The 19,843-nt window shown below is 46.1% G+C and overlaps 1 protein-coding gene across 1 annotated transcript in view; it reads right to left on the bottom strand.

Moving 5' to 3' along the window:
- The window catches only part of HCN4 (hyperpolarization activated cyclic nucleotide gated potassium channel 4), a 211,832-nt gene extending 192,514 nt beyond the window's left edge, over positions 1-19,318 (bottom strand). The window contains exon 1 of the mRNA XM_034784649.1: positions 18,520-19,318. Within this exon, the coding sequence (XP_034640540.1) occupies positions 18,520-19,154 (635 nt within the window). The 5' untranslated portion in view covers positions 19,155-19,318. The remainder of the gene's footprint in view (positions 1-18,519) is intronic.
- Between the last annotated feature and the right edge of the window lie 525 nt (positions 19,319-19,843).

Raw genomic sequence — 19,843 nt, 5'->3', positions numbered from 1 at the left:
TATGTCCACTGGATCCCCCTTGTCCACATGTTTGTTGACCCCTTCAAAGAATTCTAATAGATTAGTAAGACACGATTTCCCTTTACAGAAACCATGTTAACTATTGCTCAACAGTTTATGTTTTTCTATGTGTCAGACAATTTTATTCTTAACTATTGTTTCAACTAATTTGCCCGGTACAGACATTAGACTTACCGGTCTGTAATTGCCGGTATCACCTCTACAGCCCTTTTTAAATATTGGCGTTACATTAGCTAACTTCCAGTCATTGGGTACAGAAGCCGATTTAAAGGACTGGTTACAAACCTTAGTTAACAGTTCCGCAATTTCACATTTGAGTTCTTTCAGAACTCTTGGGTGAATGTCATCTGGTCCCGGTGACTTGTTAATGTTAAGTTTATCAATTAATTCCAAAACCTCCTCTCGTGACACTTCAATCCGTGACAGTTCCTCAGATTTGTCACCTACAAAAGCCAGCTCAGCTTTGGGAATCTCCCTAACATCCTCAGCCGTGAAGACTGAAGCAAAGAATCCATTTAGTTTCTCCTCAATGACTTTATCGTCTTTAAGCGCTCCTTTTGTATCTCGATCATCAAGGGGCTCCACTGGTTGTTTAGCAGGCTTCCTGCTTCTGATGTACTTAAAAAACATTTTTTTATTACCTTTGGAGTTTTTGGCTAGCCATTCTTCAAACTCCTCTTTGGCTTTTCTTATTACATTCTTGCACTTAATTTGGCAGCGTTTATGCTCCTTTCTATTTGCCTCACTAAGATTTGACTTCCACTTTTTAAAGGAAGTCTTTTTATCTCTCACTGCTTCTTTTACATGGTTGTTAAGCCACGGTGGCTCTTTTTTAGTTCTTTTACTGTGTTTCTTAATTTGGGGTATACATTGAAGTTGGGCCTCTATTATGGTGTCTTTAAAAAGCGCCCATGCAGCTTGCAAGGATTTCACTTTAGTCACTGTACCTTTTAACTTCTGTTTAACTAACCCCCTCATTTTTGCATAGTTCCCCCTTTTGAAATTAAATGTCACAGTGTTGGGCTGTTGAGATGTTCTTCCCACCACAGGGATGTTGAATGCTATTGTATTATGGTCACTATTTCCAAGCGGTCCTGTTATAGTTACCTCTTGGACCAGCTCCTGTGCTCCACTCAGGACTAAATCTAGAGTTGCCTCTCCCCTTGTGGGTTCCCGTACCAGCTGCTCCATGAAGCAGTCATTTAAAGTATCGAAAAATTTTATCTCTGCATTTCATCCTGAAGTGAAATGTTCCCAGTCAATATGGGGATAATTGAAACCTCCCACTATTATTGAGTTCTTAATTTTGATAGCCTCTCTAATTTCCCTTAGCATTTCATCATCACTATCACCGTCCTGGTCAGGTGGTCGATAATAGATCCCTAACGTTATATTCTTATTAGAGCATGAAATTTCTATCCACAGAGATTCTATGGAACATGCAGATTTGCTTAAGATTTTTACTTCATTTGATTGTACATTTTCTTTCATATATAGTGCCACTCCCTCCCCCCCCACCCCGCATGACCTGTTCTGTCCTTCCGATATATTTTGTACCCCAGAATGATTGTGTCCCATTGATTGCTCTCAGTCCACCAGGTTTCTGTGATGCCTATTATATCAATATCCTCCTTTATCACAAGACACTCTAGTTCACCCATCTTATTATTTAGACTTCTAGCATTTGTGTACAAGCACTTTAAAAACTTATCACTGTTTATTTGTCTGCCCTTTTCTGATGTATCAGATTCTTTTTTATGTGAATGTTTATCATCTGATCTGGCCCCTACTTTATCCTCTTCCATCCTCTGCTCCTGACTATAACCTGGAGATTCTCTATCATTAGACTCTCCCCTAAGAGAAGTCTCTGTCCGATCCACATGCTCCTCTGCAGCAGTCGGCTTTCCCCCATCTCCTAGTTTAAAAACTACTCTACAACCTTTTTAATGTTTAGTGCCAGCAGTCTGGTTCCACTTTGCTTTAGGTGGAGCCCATCCTTCCTGTATAGGCTTCCCCCATTCCAGAAGTTTCCCCAGTTCCTAATGAATGTAAACCCCTCCTCTCTACACCATCGTCTCATCCACGCATTGAGACTCTGAAGCTCTGCCTGCCTACCTGGCCCTGCGCATGGAACTGGGAGCATTTCTGAGAATGCCACCATAGAGGTCCTGGATTTCAGTCTCTTCCCTAGCAGCCTAAATTTGGCCTCCAGATCATCTCTCCTACCCTTCCCTATGTCATTGGTACCTACATGTACCACGACCACCGGCTCCTCTCCAGCACTACACGTTGTTTATGAGGCAGGCCCAATGGCTCCAGAAGCATGGGCTGGAAATGCCCATCTCATCCTGCAACAGGCAGCAGCATCCTGTCTAATGTGTTAGTCCTGCTCTGGGCCAGGCACTGGTGCAATTAACCCTCTTTTCTGTTATCCAGTCCTTGGGCAAGGACCAGGACTGTGCCTGACCAATGCACGGGGGGCCAAAAGGGAGCAGGAGGAGAACAAAGATATTTTGCTTAAGGCTAGACACAACCTATCCAGTCATGTTTATGGCCTCAAATCAATAACAAAAAAAACCCCATGTGCAGTCTTGAAAATTATGACCACAAGAGATTTCCCCAGACTTTAAAGTTACAACCACATTTATATTTTAAAAGAAAATATCAGAAAACAGGTTTTTCCATTTGCTGTCAATGCCCAGGGGTAAGTCCATTCCCTGCCCTGTTTTAAGTAGCTGTGATGGCAGCTAAAAAAAGCACAGATCCCTGAACTCAGGGAAGCAAAGGAGGAGCTGGATCCTTAAATACTTCACTGTCTAAAACATTTGGTAGTTTTTAATTCTACACATGTGGGGACCAATCCCCACTCCCAGTGATTTCAATGGGAAAAGGAAAAAAACCTAACTGCTTCCCTTGACTTGACGAGGTGATTTCCAGGATATCGCTTTTAATTTTTTATTGTTCTACTCACTGCACTTAAGAAAGCTCTGGTAGGAGGCAGGATCTAGGACCTGATCCCTTTTTACCTAATTGTGTCCACTTGGGCTAACACTGGCACAACCCAGTCCAAATGACTTGCACTCACTGGTATGCTGAAGTGCTCAGAGAGGATTATGAGAGGAAGGATGGTCCAGTGATTTGGTCCCTGACCTGGGATACCCAGGTTCAATTATCTGCTCCTCTCGGCTTCTTCTATAACCCTGGGAAGTCACGCTATCTCTCTGTGCTTCAGTTTCCATATCTGTAAAATAAGGATAATTGCCCTGCTTCTCAGGAGGAGTTGTGAGGATATAGGCAGATAGATCCTCTGATAGTTATTCGGGCCAAGTTGAGGAGACAACCCCATTTTTGCAAACCTTCTCTTCTCATGCTGGCGTAAATCAGGAGACCCTCCCCTAAAGCTCATGAAGTCAGCGAGAGGACCATCAGGACAAAAAGGTTCTGATAGTTCGGCATCCAAACCAAATCCCAACTCTTAGCAGCTGAGCCACCAGTTGATGGAACCTTTACTCTGTGCTCAGAAACAAGGGGACGGTCCTTCCCAGGAAGCCTAGAAGAACAAGGAGTGGATTAGCTCCCTTCCTCTCAGGCTTGTGCAGGAGAGCTTCCCCAGCACCCTCTGAACCTGTTTAGACAATTAACTCCTGGGTTCAGGATCCAATCCACCACAGACAGCACTGATTCACACCACAGCTTCTTCATGGGCTAAGGGGAGAAAACTCCATGCCCCCTAAAGGTCCCCATCCTAGTGGGGTCAGGAAGGACTTTTGGCAGGGACCCTGGGGGAGTTTCACCTTCCTCTGCAGCATAGAGTGCAGTTCACTTGCTGGGATCATCTGGGCATGTCTTACCTAATCAATTCTCTGCCTCTGCATGGGCCATGGATGTTGATGGCACCTCAGTCTCTCCTCTTCTCTGCCCGTGGCACACAGTAAATTAGTCATCTGAGGACTTTCATCCAACTAGAGTCATTGGGCTCAACATAGGGGTAAGTGGATGAAAATGTATAGCCTGTGTTATGCAGGTGGTCAGGCTGGAGGATCTAATGCTCCTTTCTGGCCTTAACCTCTATGAAATTGCTCTGGAATCTCCAAGTCAGATTCTACAAGTAACAAACATTAACAAGAGCATGTATATATCACTATGGCACAGCAAAAGCAGGACTTGGGCATTGCTCTAGATACAGCAGTGATAGGTGCCTAAGCAATATCTAAACTAGAAAGATCAGCCCCAGACAAACACAATGGGTGAAATACATTTCTGGTGTAATTTCCCTGACTTCAGTGGCATTACACCAAGGAATTTGGCACCATACACCTATTCAAATAAAAATAGTTAGTATATTCCCTTTGTATATCAATGAGGATCCCAGACCACAGTGCAAACTACGTGTACTAGAGTAATTTCACCCAGCACTGGAGTGAAGCTGACTCTGGGATGAAATGCAACAGTTGTTAAGCAATGCACAGCAACCCCCACAGAACATTTCAGGGCAGGATGTGAACAGAAATACTGTACACTATTGAAGCTGTAGTGGAATTATTCCAGTTGGAATTTGGCTAGGAGACCAACTCTTTCAAAAACTGCTGTGGATCTTAAATAACCAGGGGTGGCCTGTATATCTGTGTTCTAAAGTTGGACGAATAATGCAAACCAAAATAGTTTATTTGATTAATGGTGCCTCTCACCTTTCCCGCAAACTGTTCAGGAGCAAATGACTTTCTCAGCTTGCTGTGACTAGGTTTGTGAAGAATTCTCACTCACACATGCTTTGTTGCTCAGTGTGAGGATTTAAGATTTGAAATTCAAGAATCAAACCATTTTGATTGGCCATACAAGTCACATGGTATGGTAGTGTTCCATGATTGGATCACAACCCTTCGAGTCAAATTTCAGGTGTGAAGAATATAACAAATTTCCATAAATATTCATTTAACATTCACTCTTTTAGTGAACACATTCCCACCAGCGAGCTAATTCACTAGAAAGAATGAGGAATACTTGTGGCACCTTAGAGACTAACAAATTTATTTTAGCATAAGCTTTCGTGGACTAAAACCTACTTCATCGGATGCATGAAGTGGAAAATATCTTCCTACTATATTTTCCACTGCATGCAGCCGATGAAGTGGGTTTTAGTCCACGAAAGCTTATGTCCAAATAAATTTGTTAGTCTCTAAGGTGCCACAAGTACTCCTCTTTCTTTTTGCTGATACAGACTAACACGGCTACCACTCTGAAACCTAATTCACTAGGACACCCATGAATGAATGCAGGAAGACCACCCCTAACCCTAGTCAAAGAGAATTTGAATTAATGATTATGGAACATTTCACCCCACTCTTACCCAGCATGCCTTGGCATATCTCATCCAGGAGATGAAGAAGGAAGAACTGCTGACCTGATATTGCTTGGGAACATAGATTTTTGCCGGTTACACTGAAGAAATTGTTTAAGAACACTTATCCTTAGGAAAACAATACCCCTGTAAAGGCTGCCAAGGTCAGAGCCTGTGCAGGTCACCTTCCAGAGGTCTGGAGGCACAGACGACTTTTCTCAAGCTCTCTGAAAGTTCTGTATTCATGGATAGAGATTATATGTCTCCTTCACTCCTTAATGATGAACCAGGCACCTGTACCTCTACTGCCCATTTCCCATTCACTTACATGCACTCTAACCTGCAGTACAGCTTGAGCTATTCTTGGGGTTGAGAGGCTGGGTTTTGGAGAAGCTCCACTGCAATCTCTAGCATGCCCACTGACTGTGGGAGGAGACAGGCACTGGCTGGACAGCCGAGCTCTTACCATGTGGAGCTGGGGTTGAGAACCACCATGCTCTGATAACAGAAATGTTGTTCCCAGTACAGGACCCTGACATGCTCAGCTCTGCTTTGTGCTTCTCACATCCCCATCACTCATGAGGCAGTGTATTATTATTAGCTGCACCCCCGATTTTACATATTAATTTCCAAAGCAGAGTCATTCACACACATAACACACACCCCCATGCCGGAATGCTTAGACAGACACAAAACCATACAACAGCCAGCTATGTGGGGTGGGCACAGCTTGCATTAGCTTATGTTGAAGCTAAATCTTAATTCTACTAAGCTGAAGATGCTGGATGTGCGCACAGGTCTGCTGACAATCTGCAAATCTCAGAGCAGGACAGACTATGTCAAGGCAAATCCTCCCATGCCTGCAGTGCAAATTTCACTGCACAGCTCCGCTTGTGGCAGAGGTTTCCAGATCCCTGTTCAAATACTCAGTAACCCACACCATACACAAACCTGCCAGTGCCATTGCTGCAGTACCAGCAGACCACAGAGCCAGCTTAACCTCTCCTGCTTGAAAGGCTGCCCCTCCTGTTCAATGCAGTGGATGGGTGGTCACAGAAGCCTCGTGGACAATAACAAGGAGAAATTCACCCCATCCAAGTGGTGGGTCACTGACAGGCAGGAGAGGAGGGATATCGGGGTACAGAGAGATGTGGCAGGGGGCATTCATAGTGAAAGAACTAGAAGGACCCCCACACATTACTTTGCATAGGGCCTTCTGAATGCTAAGGACCAGACCTTTTCAAATACACAGTCAATGTTCAGCCTACAGCCACCCCCATACTTGGATTTTCCTTTAAGCATGTGTCATTTGTTCAAGCTGCCTTGTTCCAGCTCTCAAGCATGGAACAAGCACCTCAGCTACTTTCTAACCTGAGCTTAATCAGGACTGACTTTATCTGAAGCACATTCACATTTGAGCTGAAAGCCCAGCGTCACAACGGATAATTCAAAAGGTTGTTCCACAGGAGATTATACCAGGTAATGTTTTCCAAGCCTGCCACATCCCAAAAAGGCCAGATCGCATAACCCTGGGGCTGGGCCTTCCATCGGGTCACGTTTACTGTAACCAAGAGGCTGCGATTCCAAAAGCAGAGGGTGTCCCATGTTGTGGCGTGCATTGTGCTGTGTTCCCAGCACTCGGAGCTAATCCCCTCATGGAGATGTATTACCAGGAACACTGGGAGAGCTCTCTCCCAGAGCTCGCACGTGACCACACTCTCACTTCAAAGCGTTGCCGCGGGAGAGTTCCCACGGGAGCACTTTGAAGTTTCCAGGGTAGCCATGCCCAGAGTCAAGTATAGAACCCAGATCTCCCACCTCCCAACATTGCACTTTGACAGGTAAGCAATGCTTCCTCTCCAGAGACTACTGATCCTTCAGTTCCACTGGGACAAACACATTGACTTTGATGGGGTTACTCCAGGTTTGTACTAGTGTAAGTGTGAACAGAATATGGCCCCAGTCTATACTGAGTCCTTCCTCTCTCTACAGCTCATTAAAGACTGGATGGAAGGTACCCAACTCTGTCCTCATTAACACCAGTGTAAATCACTAAAGTCAGTGGAGTTACAACACTGGAAAAAGTGGTATAAGCAAGGGGGTGGGGGAAATCAAATCAGTACTTAGTGAAGGGTTTTCTCTGTGCGAAGAGGCAGCATGGAGCCAGCTGTCAGTATCAACCCTGTTATCATTCTGACTGTTGGGAGAGCCAGTCCAAATCCTGACACTGCCTGCAAAGTGTCACCCCTGTGCTGCTTCTGTGTCTAACGCAACATCTGCTTCTTTGCAGAGCTCTAATACCTTCATTATCAGCTCCTGCATTCTCTCATCCTGCACCCCCAGGGTTCAGCACCTTCCTTGCAATCTCTTCACTAACATAACAGAGGGGACTGAATTCTCAGAATGAGACAGTGGACAAATAGGGGTTTCAGCACCCTGCCCACCCACCCCTTGCCATCATTGCACTCTGTTTCTTTGCAGACAAGACATTGTACTGGGCAACAGTGATACTAGTGCTGTGGGGAGTGAATGCCTGGCTATGAAATCATGTGTGATGTGATGGGTGGAAGTAAGAGACTTATTAATGTGGAGTCCCTAAGTCTTCAGAATGCAGCTGTTATCTCCTTCACAAGCTCTGGAGCACTGATAACTTTGCAAGAGATTTTTTTCTCCCCCAACAAATCTATAAATACTTCACCAGGTTTCCCATTCCCAGGGGACCTAAATGTGCAGGGGACCTAAACGTCTGTCAAATTACAGCAACGTTAGAGCAGTTCTGAGTAAGGGAAAGGAGAGCTACAAGGTAACAAGCGCAAGGAATGGGAGGTACTCATTGACAGTAAAGCCAGCACTTGTGCAATCACAGAAACCAGACCCACAGTTGTGAAAGAGGAGTGGGGAAGCTCTTGCACCTATCACTGTCCAGAATCAGTTGACAACCTGCAGAACCTCTCCTGCTTCTAAGCTCCTTAACAATAGATGCATAAACACAGGCAACCTGTCCCTCCAAAGTGGCAAAGATTTAAATCAATAGTTAGCATGTTTAGAAGACGCACCACAAAAGAGGCACAGTCATGTGCCTCACTGGGGCTTGGCCTATCATGTCAGATTTATGGTCCCTTGAGCTGACCTTGGAATTCCCCTCTGGATCATCATCTGCCTCTCTCTTACTGAGACATCCTTCCATTGCTGCATGCGGTGTCCTAACAGGAGCAACTGTCTGGTTGTATTACATTCTGGTGCTAATGCTAAGCACGGGATGGCCATGTCTGACATGAATATACTGCATGGGGCAAATATACTGCATTTGTAAAGGGACTCCAAAGAAATGAAGCATTAAACTAGGGTCAAGGTCAGAAAAGGGCCACTAGAATGGCACCTTGTTAGTGCCTAGCACACACCTGCTCCCTCCTCAATGTTCCCAACATCCTAACCACTTTGTCTGCTGACCAAAAAAACACCACCACATTTTAGTGCTGTCAGCACTGCAGAGCCCATACATCTGTGCAGAGCAAAGCTGCATTCTATTCTGCCTCATGCATCACCAGCAAAGTTGGCCACCTAAACGAGGATTCCAGAATATTTCCTACTGCCTGTCGTATACGAGGCAGAAAAAAGGCAGCTGTGATTTGGAGGCACTAGAATGAGCTTTCAATGTTACTAGCTAGGAAAATCTTGTTCTGACTTGCAAGCTGAGCCATTTAATAGATAATGGGAATGAGACATGCTTAGACACTATGGTGATGGGCATGAATGCCTAGAGAGAGGATCTGAGATGTCGTTACATAAAACATCTCTTAAAATGGCTTAAAGCAGAGTTGACTCTACTGACAGATGCTCAATAGCCTTGCTATATCCCAGTATCAGGAGGGGCTTGGCAGAGGAGATAACCCACACCAAAAAGGTGATAACGTTACAGATCAGGAAAGAGATTTTCATAGGCACAAAAGGCAATTAGGCACTGAAAGGCAATGGGAATTGGGCATCTGACTCCCCTTTCCACCTTTGAAAATCTTCTCCATAGTCTCATGTTGTATAAGAGCTGCACCCTTTCTACTGTACAATCACACAAGGGACCAGACTGGAACATGGTTACACAGGCCCTCTGTGCAGCCATCATTCATTTAGCTCTGTGGGTTGAATCTCAAGTTCCAACAAGCCAGTTCCCGGGTAGTTACCTTTCACTTACACTCATCAGTGAGAAGAGAGATGCAGGGAAATGGATTCTTTGATGTTCTCAAAGGAGGAAAAGGATTTGGCACCTTTATTTCTGAGTGACATTCATCTGCAAGTAAAATGATTTAACAGCTTGTTAGAGTGCCAATTAGAACCAACAATGATTTGATTGACCTGTAACTGCCTTGGCACTAACATGTCTTTAAAAATGAGAGAGAGAGAGAGAAATGCATGATGTGGGAAAGAGGAGAGCTCTGATATGATGGTCCCAAGAGCAGTCTGAAGAATTCTGTGGCTTAGCTAATGAGTCACTGATAAGAAACAAAACACAAATTTCAGTAGTTTCAAACTAAAATGATGCTGATCTCCAGAAAGACAGCATTCTGGTTTCTGTATTCTGAAAGCATTCTGATGCAATATTACTTACTTTATTGCACCACATACTATTGTATAATACAAAACACCTGCACAGCAGAGCCCCACCTGTTTATAACACTGAAAATATTTACATGTATATTTTTCTGTGTGCTCATCAGTAAATACTTTTATAAAACACACTTTCCTTCCCGCCCCCCCACCCCCCAAAAAAACCTGCTTCATCCTAGCAAGATGAAGATTTCACTTCTATAGACATGTGTAATCTGGAAGGTTTATGTATTGAGATTATTTGGATCCAGCAATCAAGAAGTAGAAGATTTTATCTAAAAATTGGTCTTTATAACAAGAATTCCATTTTTAGGTCAGTGGAGGAGGGAAGAAAGGGGACTGCCACTTCTTCGGCAAAGGGATTGGGAGTCGGAAAGGGAAATGGGAGGTGGGGAAACTGAGAACCAGTAGATGAAGAGGGGAGACTGAGATGAGATAAAGAGTTGTGGGAAAGTGGGAGACTGGGACTGGCTGGGCAAGGAGATTGAGATTGAGAAAAGTAGGAAGGAGGGGCGGGGAGAGGAGACGGCTCTGACAAGGAGCCATAGAGTGTATGGGGGGGTGGGGTTGAAGAGACTGGGCAAAGAGACCAAGGCCTTGTCTATACTGACACTTTACAGCACTGCAACATTCTCGCTCATGGGACGTGAAAAAACACCCCCCTGAGCACTGTAAATTTCAGCACTGTAAAGTGCCAGGGTAGCTACTTCCCTCATGGAGGTGGGTTTTTTACAGTGCTGGGAAACCGGGACTACACATGTTAAAGCGCTGCCCTGAGTCAAGGAGCCAGGATTGAACAATGACGACACAGATTGGATGAAGAACCTAAGAACCTGCAGAGGGAGATTGGGACTGGGAGCCAGTGGGCCTGGGGACCGTGAGCAGAGGAGGCATTGGTGGAGACCAGGGTGAAGGAGATAGATTAGATAAGGAGTGAGAGGGAGGGAAAACTGGGCAAGGAAAATGGGAACAAAGATATGTGGGGGGACTAAGAATAGACAGGCAGGGACTGGGAGTGCAGGGGAGACTCAAACTGGGTGCTCAGAGGCATAAGACTAGGCCTTGTTGGGCAAGGAGACTGAGATAAGAAGTCTGAGGAGGGGAGACTGGAACTGGCTAAGATGGGGTGGGAAAGAGACAGGACTGACACAGGGACTGGTTAGAGGGGGAAGCTTGGGGGAAATGAGCATAAGAGTGCGTGCCCATCAGAGCACACACACCAGCCTAGAATGGAACTCAAGATTCCCGAGCGTCACCATTCCCCTGCTGTCACCAAATAGCAGTGAAAACCATAGTGTCTCTCTCTCACCCTTTTAGTGCTGGTCTACATAGATACCCTGGCTACTGCTGCTCTCTGTCACTCTGTTAGCTCAAGTGGCAGATCTACAGGTGTGACAGATCTAAAGGTGCCAACCCTACTGATGATCTGCATGTGTGCTACTATGATGCAATTTCTATATTTTAAAAAAAGCAAACTTAAAAACTAGGAAATGACACACACAAAACTATTTTAAAAGAATGTTAAAATCAAGCACTCAAAAGACAGGAAATGCCCAAATTAAGATGGCCTATACAATCTTAACTCAACCCCCTTATGTATATACATTATGATATGGTAATTACATGAGCATATGCTATTTTTTCCACATGACTCCTGACTCACCCAGTGAACAGGATCAACCTGCTATAGGAATGAATGAATGAATGACTGTGTAATGAAGGAGACTGTTGTCGGTAAGACCCCCTGCCCCATTTGTTGCAGAAGTTGGAAGGTGTGTGAAAAATGAGGCAGGAGACTGCAGGAAGAGAAAGGATGGTCTGAATGCTGCTCTGAAATACTGGCATTTCCTATTTAAGGCTTGACTTTGCAGCCTCAGTAACATTCTTTCAACATACATTGGTGTTTTGCGGTTGTATAATACACATAATCACAGCAGTATTCTACAGCATTGGTTCTCTACCGGGGTACTCGTACCTCTGGGGGTACACAGAGGTCTTTCAGCGGGTACATCAACTCATCTAGATATTTGCCTAGTTTTACAACTAGCAAAGTCAGTACAAACTAAAATTTCATACAATGACTTGTTTATACTGCACTATATACTATACACTGAAATGTAAGTACAATATTTATATTCCATTCTGTTGATTTATTTTATAGTTATATTGTACAAATGAGAAAGCAAGCAATTTTTCAGTAATAGCGTAGTATAATAATAGTGAAGCCTTTCCAATTACTTCAATACTTCTGTATTTTTAGGTCTGATTTTGTAAGCAAGTAGTTTTTATGTGAGGTGAAACTTAGAGGTATGCAAGACAAATCAGATTTGTAAAGGGGGTAAAGTACTCTGGAAGGGCTGAGAGCCACTATGGTAATGGTCCAAATCTTGCCCTGTGATTATGGTAATAAGCTGCAGCGTTTGATCCATAAAGGTATTATTTTCTTTAAATGGTGCTTGTTCTAGTACCTGAACATTCCTCATAAACAAATGCACTTATCACTGCAACACCCTTGTAAGGCAGGGAGCTATTATCCCCACTTTATAGATGGAGAACTAAGGCACAGAAAAATTCAGTGATTTGGACAGGGGCACACACAGAGTCAGAGGCAGGAATAGAACTCTGACCCCCTGAATCTAGACTAGCCAACTACAAGACTGGGCTTCCTCTCTTGGAACCTGAGCCAAAGCCCACTGAAGTCAGGAAGAGCCTTTCCAATTACTTTAACGGGATTTGGATTAGAGCCTTGTGTGACAGATGTTGCGTTAAGTGTATAATGTATCACTGGGGGACAGGGATTGTTACCACAGCTCCTCCACGAACAATAAACAGTGGGGGGATGATATAGGTGAATCAGTTAGGTTATAAACACCTCCAGAGGGGCATCATTTCCGGGGGGGGGGGGGGGGGGAAGAAGAGGGGTGTTTGCATAGACTGGTTCAACTGGGTTTTCCAGAGACCAACAGACAAAGAAAGGGCTTTTGATATAAAAAGGCCAGGTTTAAACTGATGTAGGGCCTGCTTTCTGATCCAGCAAACAAGGCTTTCTGTCCAAGGGGGAGGAGGGGAACCATTGCAGAAGCATTGGAAAGACTTTGGATTACTAGGGCCCCATAAGACTCATGGGTGACTCCTGGTATGTGTTTAAATCCATTTATTGTTTTTATATTTTTTCTCTGTAATGCTTTTACCTGAAGAATGTGCTTGCTTAGAAAGAGCTGGGTGGTAACTTGTCCCTGTCGGTAAAAACAGCGTCATCCTCAGACAGAAAGCAATACACAGGGCTGGCCTTTAAGCAGACTGGCTTGCTGGGGATATTTCAGTGGATGGCAGGGAGCTGTGTGGCCTTAAAAATCCCCCGTCAGAAGGGAGTGGGTCAAGAGTCCCTGTCCAGAGACAAGGGACAGCAGAGATCTGAGACATGACTGGGCACTCCTGGGCTAGATGGGGTGGTGGGGGGAGAGGGAGGGAGGAGATGGAATACAGTTGCAGTTTCCCTGAAGCTGTGACACCCTGAACCATTCCTACTAAATACCCTAGAGTACAACTCCCACGGAAGTCAATGGGAAGTTTTGCCTAAGTAAGGATTGCAGGACGGGGCTCAGTGACCCATTTCACAATTAGCAATGTAGCACCAGTTTTAACCCAAGCATAATCAGTTTGAAAGTAAGTAAAGAGACTCCAGTGTGTGAACCACCTGTGTTTAACATGTGTCTATGACTAGGCTATACCTGCCATTTTTACTAACAGGCAGAGCTTTTTCTACCTCTCACTTTAAACAGAGATCTCACTCAATTTGCATTCTGACACTGAAACAATGTGCAGCTTCCATTCCACTTCACTAACAGTAGTAAGCAATTCACAGGATCAGAGTTCACTATGGTGGGCGGCCTCAGAACATGGGCAGGCATAAAATGATGCAGAGAGGTGACACTCAGAGCCATTTTACAGCAGCAGGTAATGAGCATACCATTGCTGATTCAGAACAGGGATGACAATACCTGCCTGATGAACTGACATAGGCAGTGGGTATCACTGTACATGCTGCAAATGGTTTTTCATCTTAGCAAAACAATGAGTAAAAAGATAAGCAAGGAAAGATCCACTAGTGGATAAGCACTGATCCACTAGTGCCCCATGGGATCCTTCACAAATCAAAAAGTCTATTCAAAAACAATCATGGACCTTGTGCTTCTCATCCCCTCATTGGCCCAGGCCTGCAAACACTACCAGGTTTAGTGTATACTACTGGGAGCAGTTCTATTGATTCCACAGTAGAAAGAACTAAGGCTGACAGTATCTGGGGGATTGGGGCCACATTCAGGAATGAAAACAACTGTGTTCCTTAAGAGTTCCTGATGCTCGTACATTTCATGTGACATTTGCGGCTCAGTTCACTCTAAAAAGCAGCATGCTATACCCACTTTGCAAACAGTTCCTGACCACAGAGAAAGCAGATACCCCTAATATCCTTCACTCAAACACAAACAAAAATCTATCATTGTTTGCCTATTATTTTATCTTAAACAAATTGTATTGGATCAATGCTTCCTCCAAGTTAGAAATTATGAATCTATTTATCTAGCTACTGAAAAAGCTTTCAAAGTTTCACATAAATCTTGATTTAGGAAATGTACATTGAATCTGCACTGATGTGCAATCAACCATGAATGCAAATAAACTCTGGTAAGTAATACATAGGTATGCTTCTCAGTGTAACAGCAATTTCTAATAGAAAGTGTATTGGTTAAGTCACTTTTTAAGTGCTTCTAGAATTAGCCCATTCATTAGTCACCATACTTAGGGCATTGGAGTTGATTTTTATAAAGGTCATTCAGTTTCTTTTCCTCTTGCAATGGACTAGAAGCTGGGATCAATGGAGCATTAAGCCGTATTAACTCATTTTACTGTTGGAGGGGTCATAGATTTGCCACTGAATTAACCATATTAGGTGTAAAACAGATTCTTTAATGACAATCTATGATGAAAGCATCTGTTGTGCCACTGCAACAGGAACTGCCCGCACGCCATTATAAATCAGGAGTACCTCCAGTGAAGCAAGTAGAATTACACCAATGTAAGTCAGGGCAGAATCAGGCCCAATAGTAGTGACTCGACACACTGAGGCATCCAGCCCACAGGTTCACATCCCCAGCAGTCTAATGCAACAAGACAGAGATCTGGAAAATCATTGCTGCAGGTGCAAGAGCTACTCTCAACAGTTAAACTGGTTACCCCAGAGAGGCAGGAAACACAATCTGGGGCCTGATTCTCCATTGCCCTGGACCTTGTGCAGTCATTACAAAATATCAGAGGGGTAGCCGTGTTAGTCTGTATCCATAAAAACAATGAGGAGTCCGGTGGCACCTTAAAGACTAACAGATTTGTTTGGGCATAAGCTTTCGTGGGTAAAAACCCGGGGGTTTTGCCACCAGACTCCTTGTTGTCATTACAAAATTTTCCCCTAGCACTTTGGAGACTATGCAGTTACAGGGCAACAGAGAATCAGGCCCATTATACTGTCCTAACAGCATGGAATCTGCACCTGCCTTTGATTAGGAGCAGTCAGTGTTGCACTGAGTAATTTGCAATGGAGGAAATAAAGTCCTTTGGCTCAAGGATATCCAGCCCTTGGAAGTACTTTGATAATACCTACTATTTGTTGCAGTCTGCTGCATTTCAGAGGCAAAAATATTGTCATCCATAAAAGGGAGAACTAAGTTGCCCCCAAGAAGAATGCTTTAGCACCAAAATCAGGGAAAATTCCATTTGCCCCCTTCAGTTCAAACACTGGCCACAGGCAGTATTCTCAGGGAAGTCTACACATTTCCTTCAGTGGCAGTCACCTTCATAGGGATATTCTCAAGGGACCTAGAAGCAGGGAAAGGGGGAAAACAGTAGGGGGAAGACAGGCAATGGCCATAAAATACAGTATCGTCTCCCCCTCTCTTCATCCCCTTCACTAACATCCATTGTGTAACCAATGCCGCTGTCCCATCTGTGACAGGCCCAGTACGGCCTGTGGGGAGAAAGTGTATATTGTGTGCCAGGCTTCTAGCATAAGGCTACAAGGGAACACAAAACAGCAGCAGACCATCTTAACTGGAATTTAAAACCAAGAGTGCCTTGCACCTGAGGACAATATCCAGCCAGCGCTATCATCTCTGCACAAACACAAGGCTACATCAGGCAAGGACTTAATTATTAATACTAACAAATCACATATATGCATGTGACTAAGAGACCTAGTACGTGTTACAGATTTGGTCTTATCATTTGGTCCATGTGCATCTAACTTGCCTGCATGTTTTATTCCTGTGTGTGATGCTGTGAATGGCCATGCATTGCAGCACCTCAGAAATAAAAACTTACCTCATAATGTGTTGCTCTATTTTAAGCAGCGAGTGTTGGCTAACTTAGCAAGTCTAGCCAAATAGGAACATCTCACCTTGGATGAGAGGCACATTGGCTACTATTACAAACATCTCTGTATTGGAGTTTGACAGTCTGGTTCTATGCTGAAAAATTAGCCCTGAAGAAAGGAGGAGAGAATGAATCCAGAGTATGAGTGAAACGTGCAAGCTCTAGGCTACTTTTGGATGGAGTCCGCTCAGATGGCCAATGCACTAAGAACCAAACAAACCCTTTAAGATGCTGTATGCAAGAAAACAGTTCACTAGAATAACCTAAGAGGATATAGAGGTTTGGTTCAGTTTTACATCCAGGCAGAGGCAGATAAGACAAAGATTTGTAGACAAGGCCACACAATTATTGTTTTTCAAGCCAACCCCTCACATTCCACGGTGTCTTTGAGACATCACAACTGGGAGGCAATTTTAAACCCTTTTCAATCCAGGCATAAAGGAGATTATGCATACAAGGACTAAATATGATGATGTGACTATTGGAACCCTTACGTGCAGGGTCAGCAGTGCATTTGGGACACTTCAATGCTTGGATTTAACTGACAGTGCAGTCTTCCAGATTAAATAAAAAACCTATTATTGTGAGTTAATTCAAGAAATATCAATTAATCTGATCACTGGCAGGTGTGGACCCTTGAAATGTGTGAACTGATCTTTAAATCTCTAAAACATAGTTTCAGGGGCTTTGTATTGGTAAGAATTCAACACTCCCGCTCCCCTGTAACCATCTCCCTGACCACATTCTAGGAGATAATGCTGGGCTGGATGATTTGCAGTATGCATTTTGTGATATGTATTTGTATGGGGAGCTTCCACTGCATTTTAATGTAGCATATAAACCTGCGGTAATTAAAGTCAAAGCAATAAACCTTGGACATTGCTTGCAGTAAGTACTCCCTTACTGACTGCAGTACTTTACATATTGCACTGAGGAACATTTGCCTGTACAGTAGCCATCAATTACCCAGAAATACCCAAATACTGTGACAGAGAGCATTAAAGAAATTGGCTCTACTGCTTACAAGTTAATTCTCTCATTAACCCACAATGAAAGATTCCCACTTAAGTGAAAGTGAGAACAGTTCTGTAGCAAAACCAGGTTAACTAACCCCATTCAAATTAGGTCCACAAACAGGATCTATATATGCAACAAAAAAAGTCTTTACCATTCTTTGAAGGACTAGGATTCTGCTTAATGAATGGCGTTATCCCTTGTACATACAAATGCCTGGCGAACTGTGCTGCAGCAAGTAGCCCAGCAGCAACATCCTTACTCCACTCTTGGGGGATGGGGGAAAATAACGATCTAGGGATCAATAGCAAACAGCGGAGCTAGAACATGAACAAAGTAAACCCTGGGGTGGAAGTGGAGAGGCAGGAGCAGTTTAGCAAGCTGCAGGCATCAAACTAACCACAGCTGTGTATCAGGTGGAGGGCAGGTTCCCAGTTACGCTGGACTGTGGAGTGGCCCTTAACGCAGGAGGGAGCTGATGATACATTTGAAAACATAGTCAAAAATAAGATAGAGGGGGAGTAAAGTTTTGCTTAAACAAATAAACCCCGCGGAGGACAAGAGCGGGTCTGCATTAGGGCTGCTCAGCAACTGCCACGTCCTTTAGCTCCAGCGACAGGGGCTAGGTCTACACTACCCGCCTGAATCGGCGGGTAGAAATCGACCTCTCGGGGATCGATTTATCGCATCTCGTCAGGACGCGACAATTGATCCCCGAATCGGCGCTCTTACTCCACCAGCGGAGGTGGGAGTAAGCGCCGTCGACAGAAAGCCGCAGAAGTCGATTTTGCCGCCGTCCTCACAGCGGGGTAAGTCGGCTGCGATACGTCGAATTCAGCTACGCTATTCACGTAGCTGAATTTGCGTATCTTAAATCGACTCCCCCCTGTAGTGTAGATGTACCCAGGGAAACTAAGCAGGAAGGTTCCCTCCAGGCAGGGGGCTTTGGGCTGGGATGGGCGCAGCAGGTGCGGGGTTCTGGGCTGGTAGGAGGCAACGCGCGGGTTGGGTGATGAGAGGCTCTGGGCTGGGCACATCTGGCGGGGGGAGCTCTGGGCTGGTGCTGATGGGGGGAGGGGGCTCTGGGCTAGAGATGGGCATGGCTGGCGGGGTCTCAGTACCTGAAGTCGCTGTAGGGGTGGATGATCCAGAACCCTGCGGACTTGACCCGCTCCTGCTCCCGCTCCACCGCCTTCTGGCTGCCGAACATCCTCAGCGAGAACTTGTTGACCCCCGGCTGGAGCATGGCCCCGAACTGGCGCTGCATGAAGCCGGCCTGGCCCAGCTGCAGCTCCTCGTCCGGGGTGATCTGGTCGCCCCCCGCCCCGCCTTCCAGTTTGATGGAGGCGGAGGCGGGCAGGGCATGCGGCTCCGGGGGGGGGGACGGGCCGGGGGCCGGCGGGGGCTCGGGCTCCCCGCCACCCGGGGGGCTCCGCTCCTCGCCGGGGGAGGCCGCCTCCCCCTCGCCCCCAATGAGACGCGTGCCCTCGGCCGCGTCGTGCGGGTGCCGGCTGCCCAGCGAGGACAGGCTGCCGCGGAAGCGCCGGCAGTCCCCGTTGGTGCTGCTCTTGGCGCCCGGCTCCTGGCCGGCGTCTCCCCGGGTGCCCCCCGCCGCGGGCAACGGCTTGAGGCGGATGCTTCGCCTGCGGGTGTCCTTGTCGCCGTCTCCCTCCTCGTCCATGATCGACGCCTTGGACCCACCGGGCTGGGGCAGGCTGTAGAGCCGCTTGCGCATGGCTGGGGGCAGCTTGTCCATGGCGGCTACTCCGCCCTGGGGCCCCGGCCTCCCGCACCCCAGCTCACCGGGCAGGGGGAGCCGGCGGCAGGCGTGTCATCTCCTCGCCGGAGCGTGCCAGCCACTGGCTCTACATCAGGCTCGGCTCCGCGTCCACAACAGGGGACGGCAGCCCCCCCGTCCCGGTTCGGTTCCTTGCTGCCTGCTCCCTGGGGGGCGGGGTCACTGCAATCCAGGGCCGCCCCGAGCCCCGCCGCCGGGCAAGTCTAGGTCAGAGCCGCACTCCGGGCTTGCCCCGCGGCCGCAGCAGCCGTGACCATGCCGCTTGCGAACGGGCTGCGGCTCCGGCACAACGCACATCACCCCCCAGCCACTAAGATACAATTAACCGCAACTTGCAGCATCCCCAGCTTGCTGACATCACTGCCCTCCTCATCCCTCCTGCAGCTGCTGGGGCTGGGAATATTCATGAGGCTATCTGATTCAATTGGGTTGCCATAGGAGCACTACTGCAAACAGGCTCTGCCTACCTGAGCCATCACCCCGGCTTCTTAAAAGGGCAACGTCTGGCTGGGCAGGTGGCCTATAGCTAGATGGACATTGCAATATTGCTGAGCGCAGACTGCAATGTCCATTCGGATTGGGCACTGCAGCGCTGCTCCTGGTCCGAGATCCCGGGGTTCTCTTCGCTCATTGAGCAGGTTTATTGT

This window comes from Trachemys scripta, chromosome 10 (assembly GCF_013100865.1).
Source record: "Trachemys scripta elegans isolate TJP31775 chromosome 10, CAS_Tse_1.0, whole genome shotgun sequence".
NCBI lineage: Eukaryota > Metazoa > Chordata > Testudines > Emydidae > Trachemys > Trachemys scripta.
Note: the sequence above shows the minus strand (reverse complement) of the source record. Positions and strands in the feature narration are given on the sequence as shown.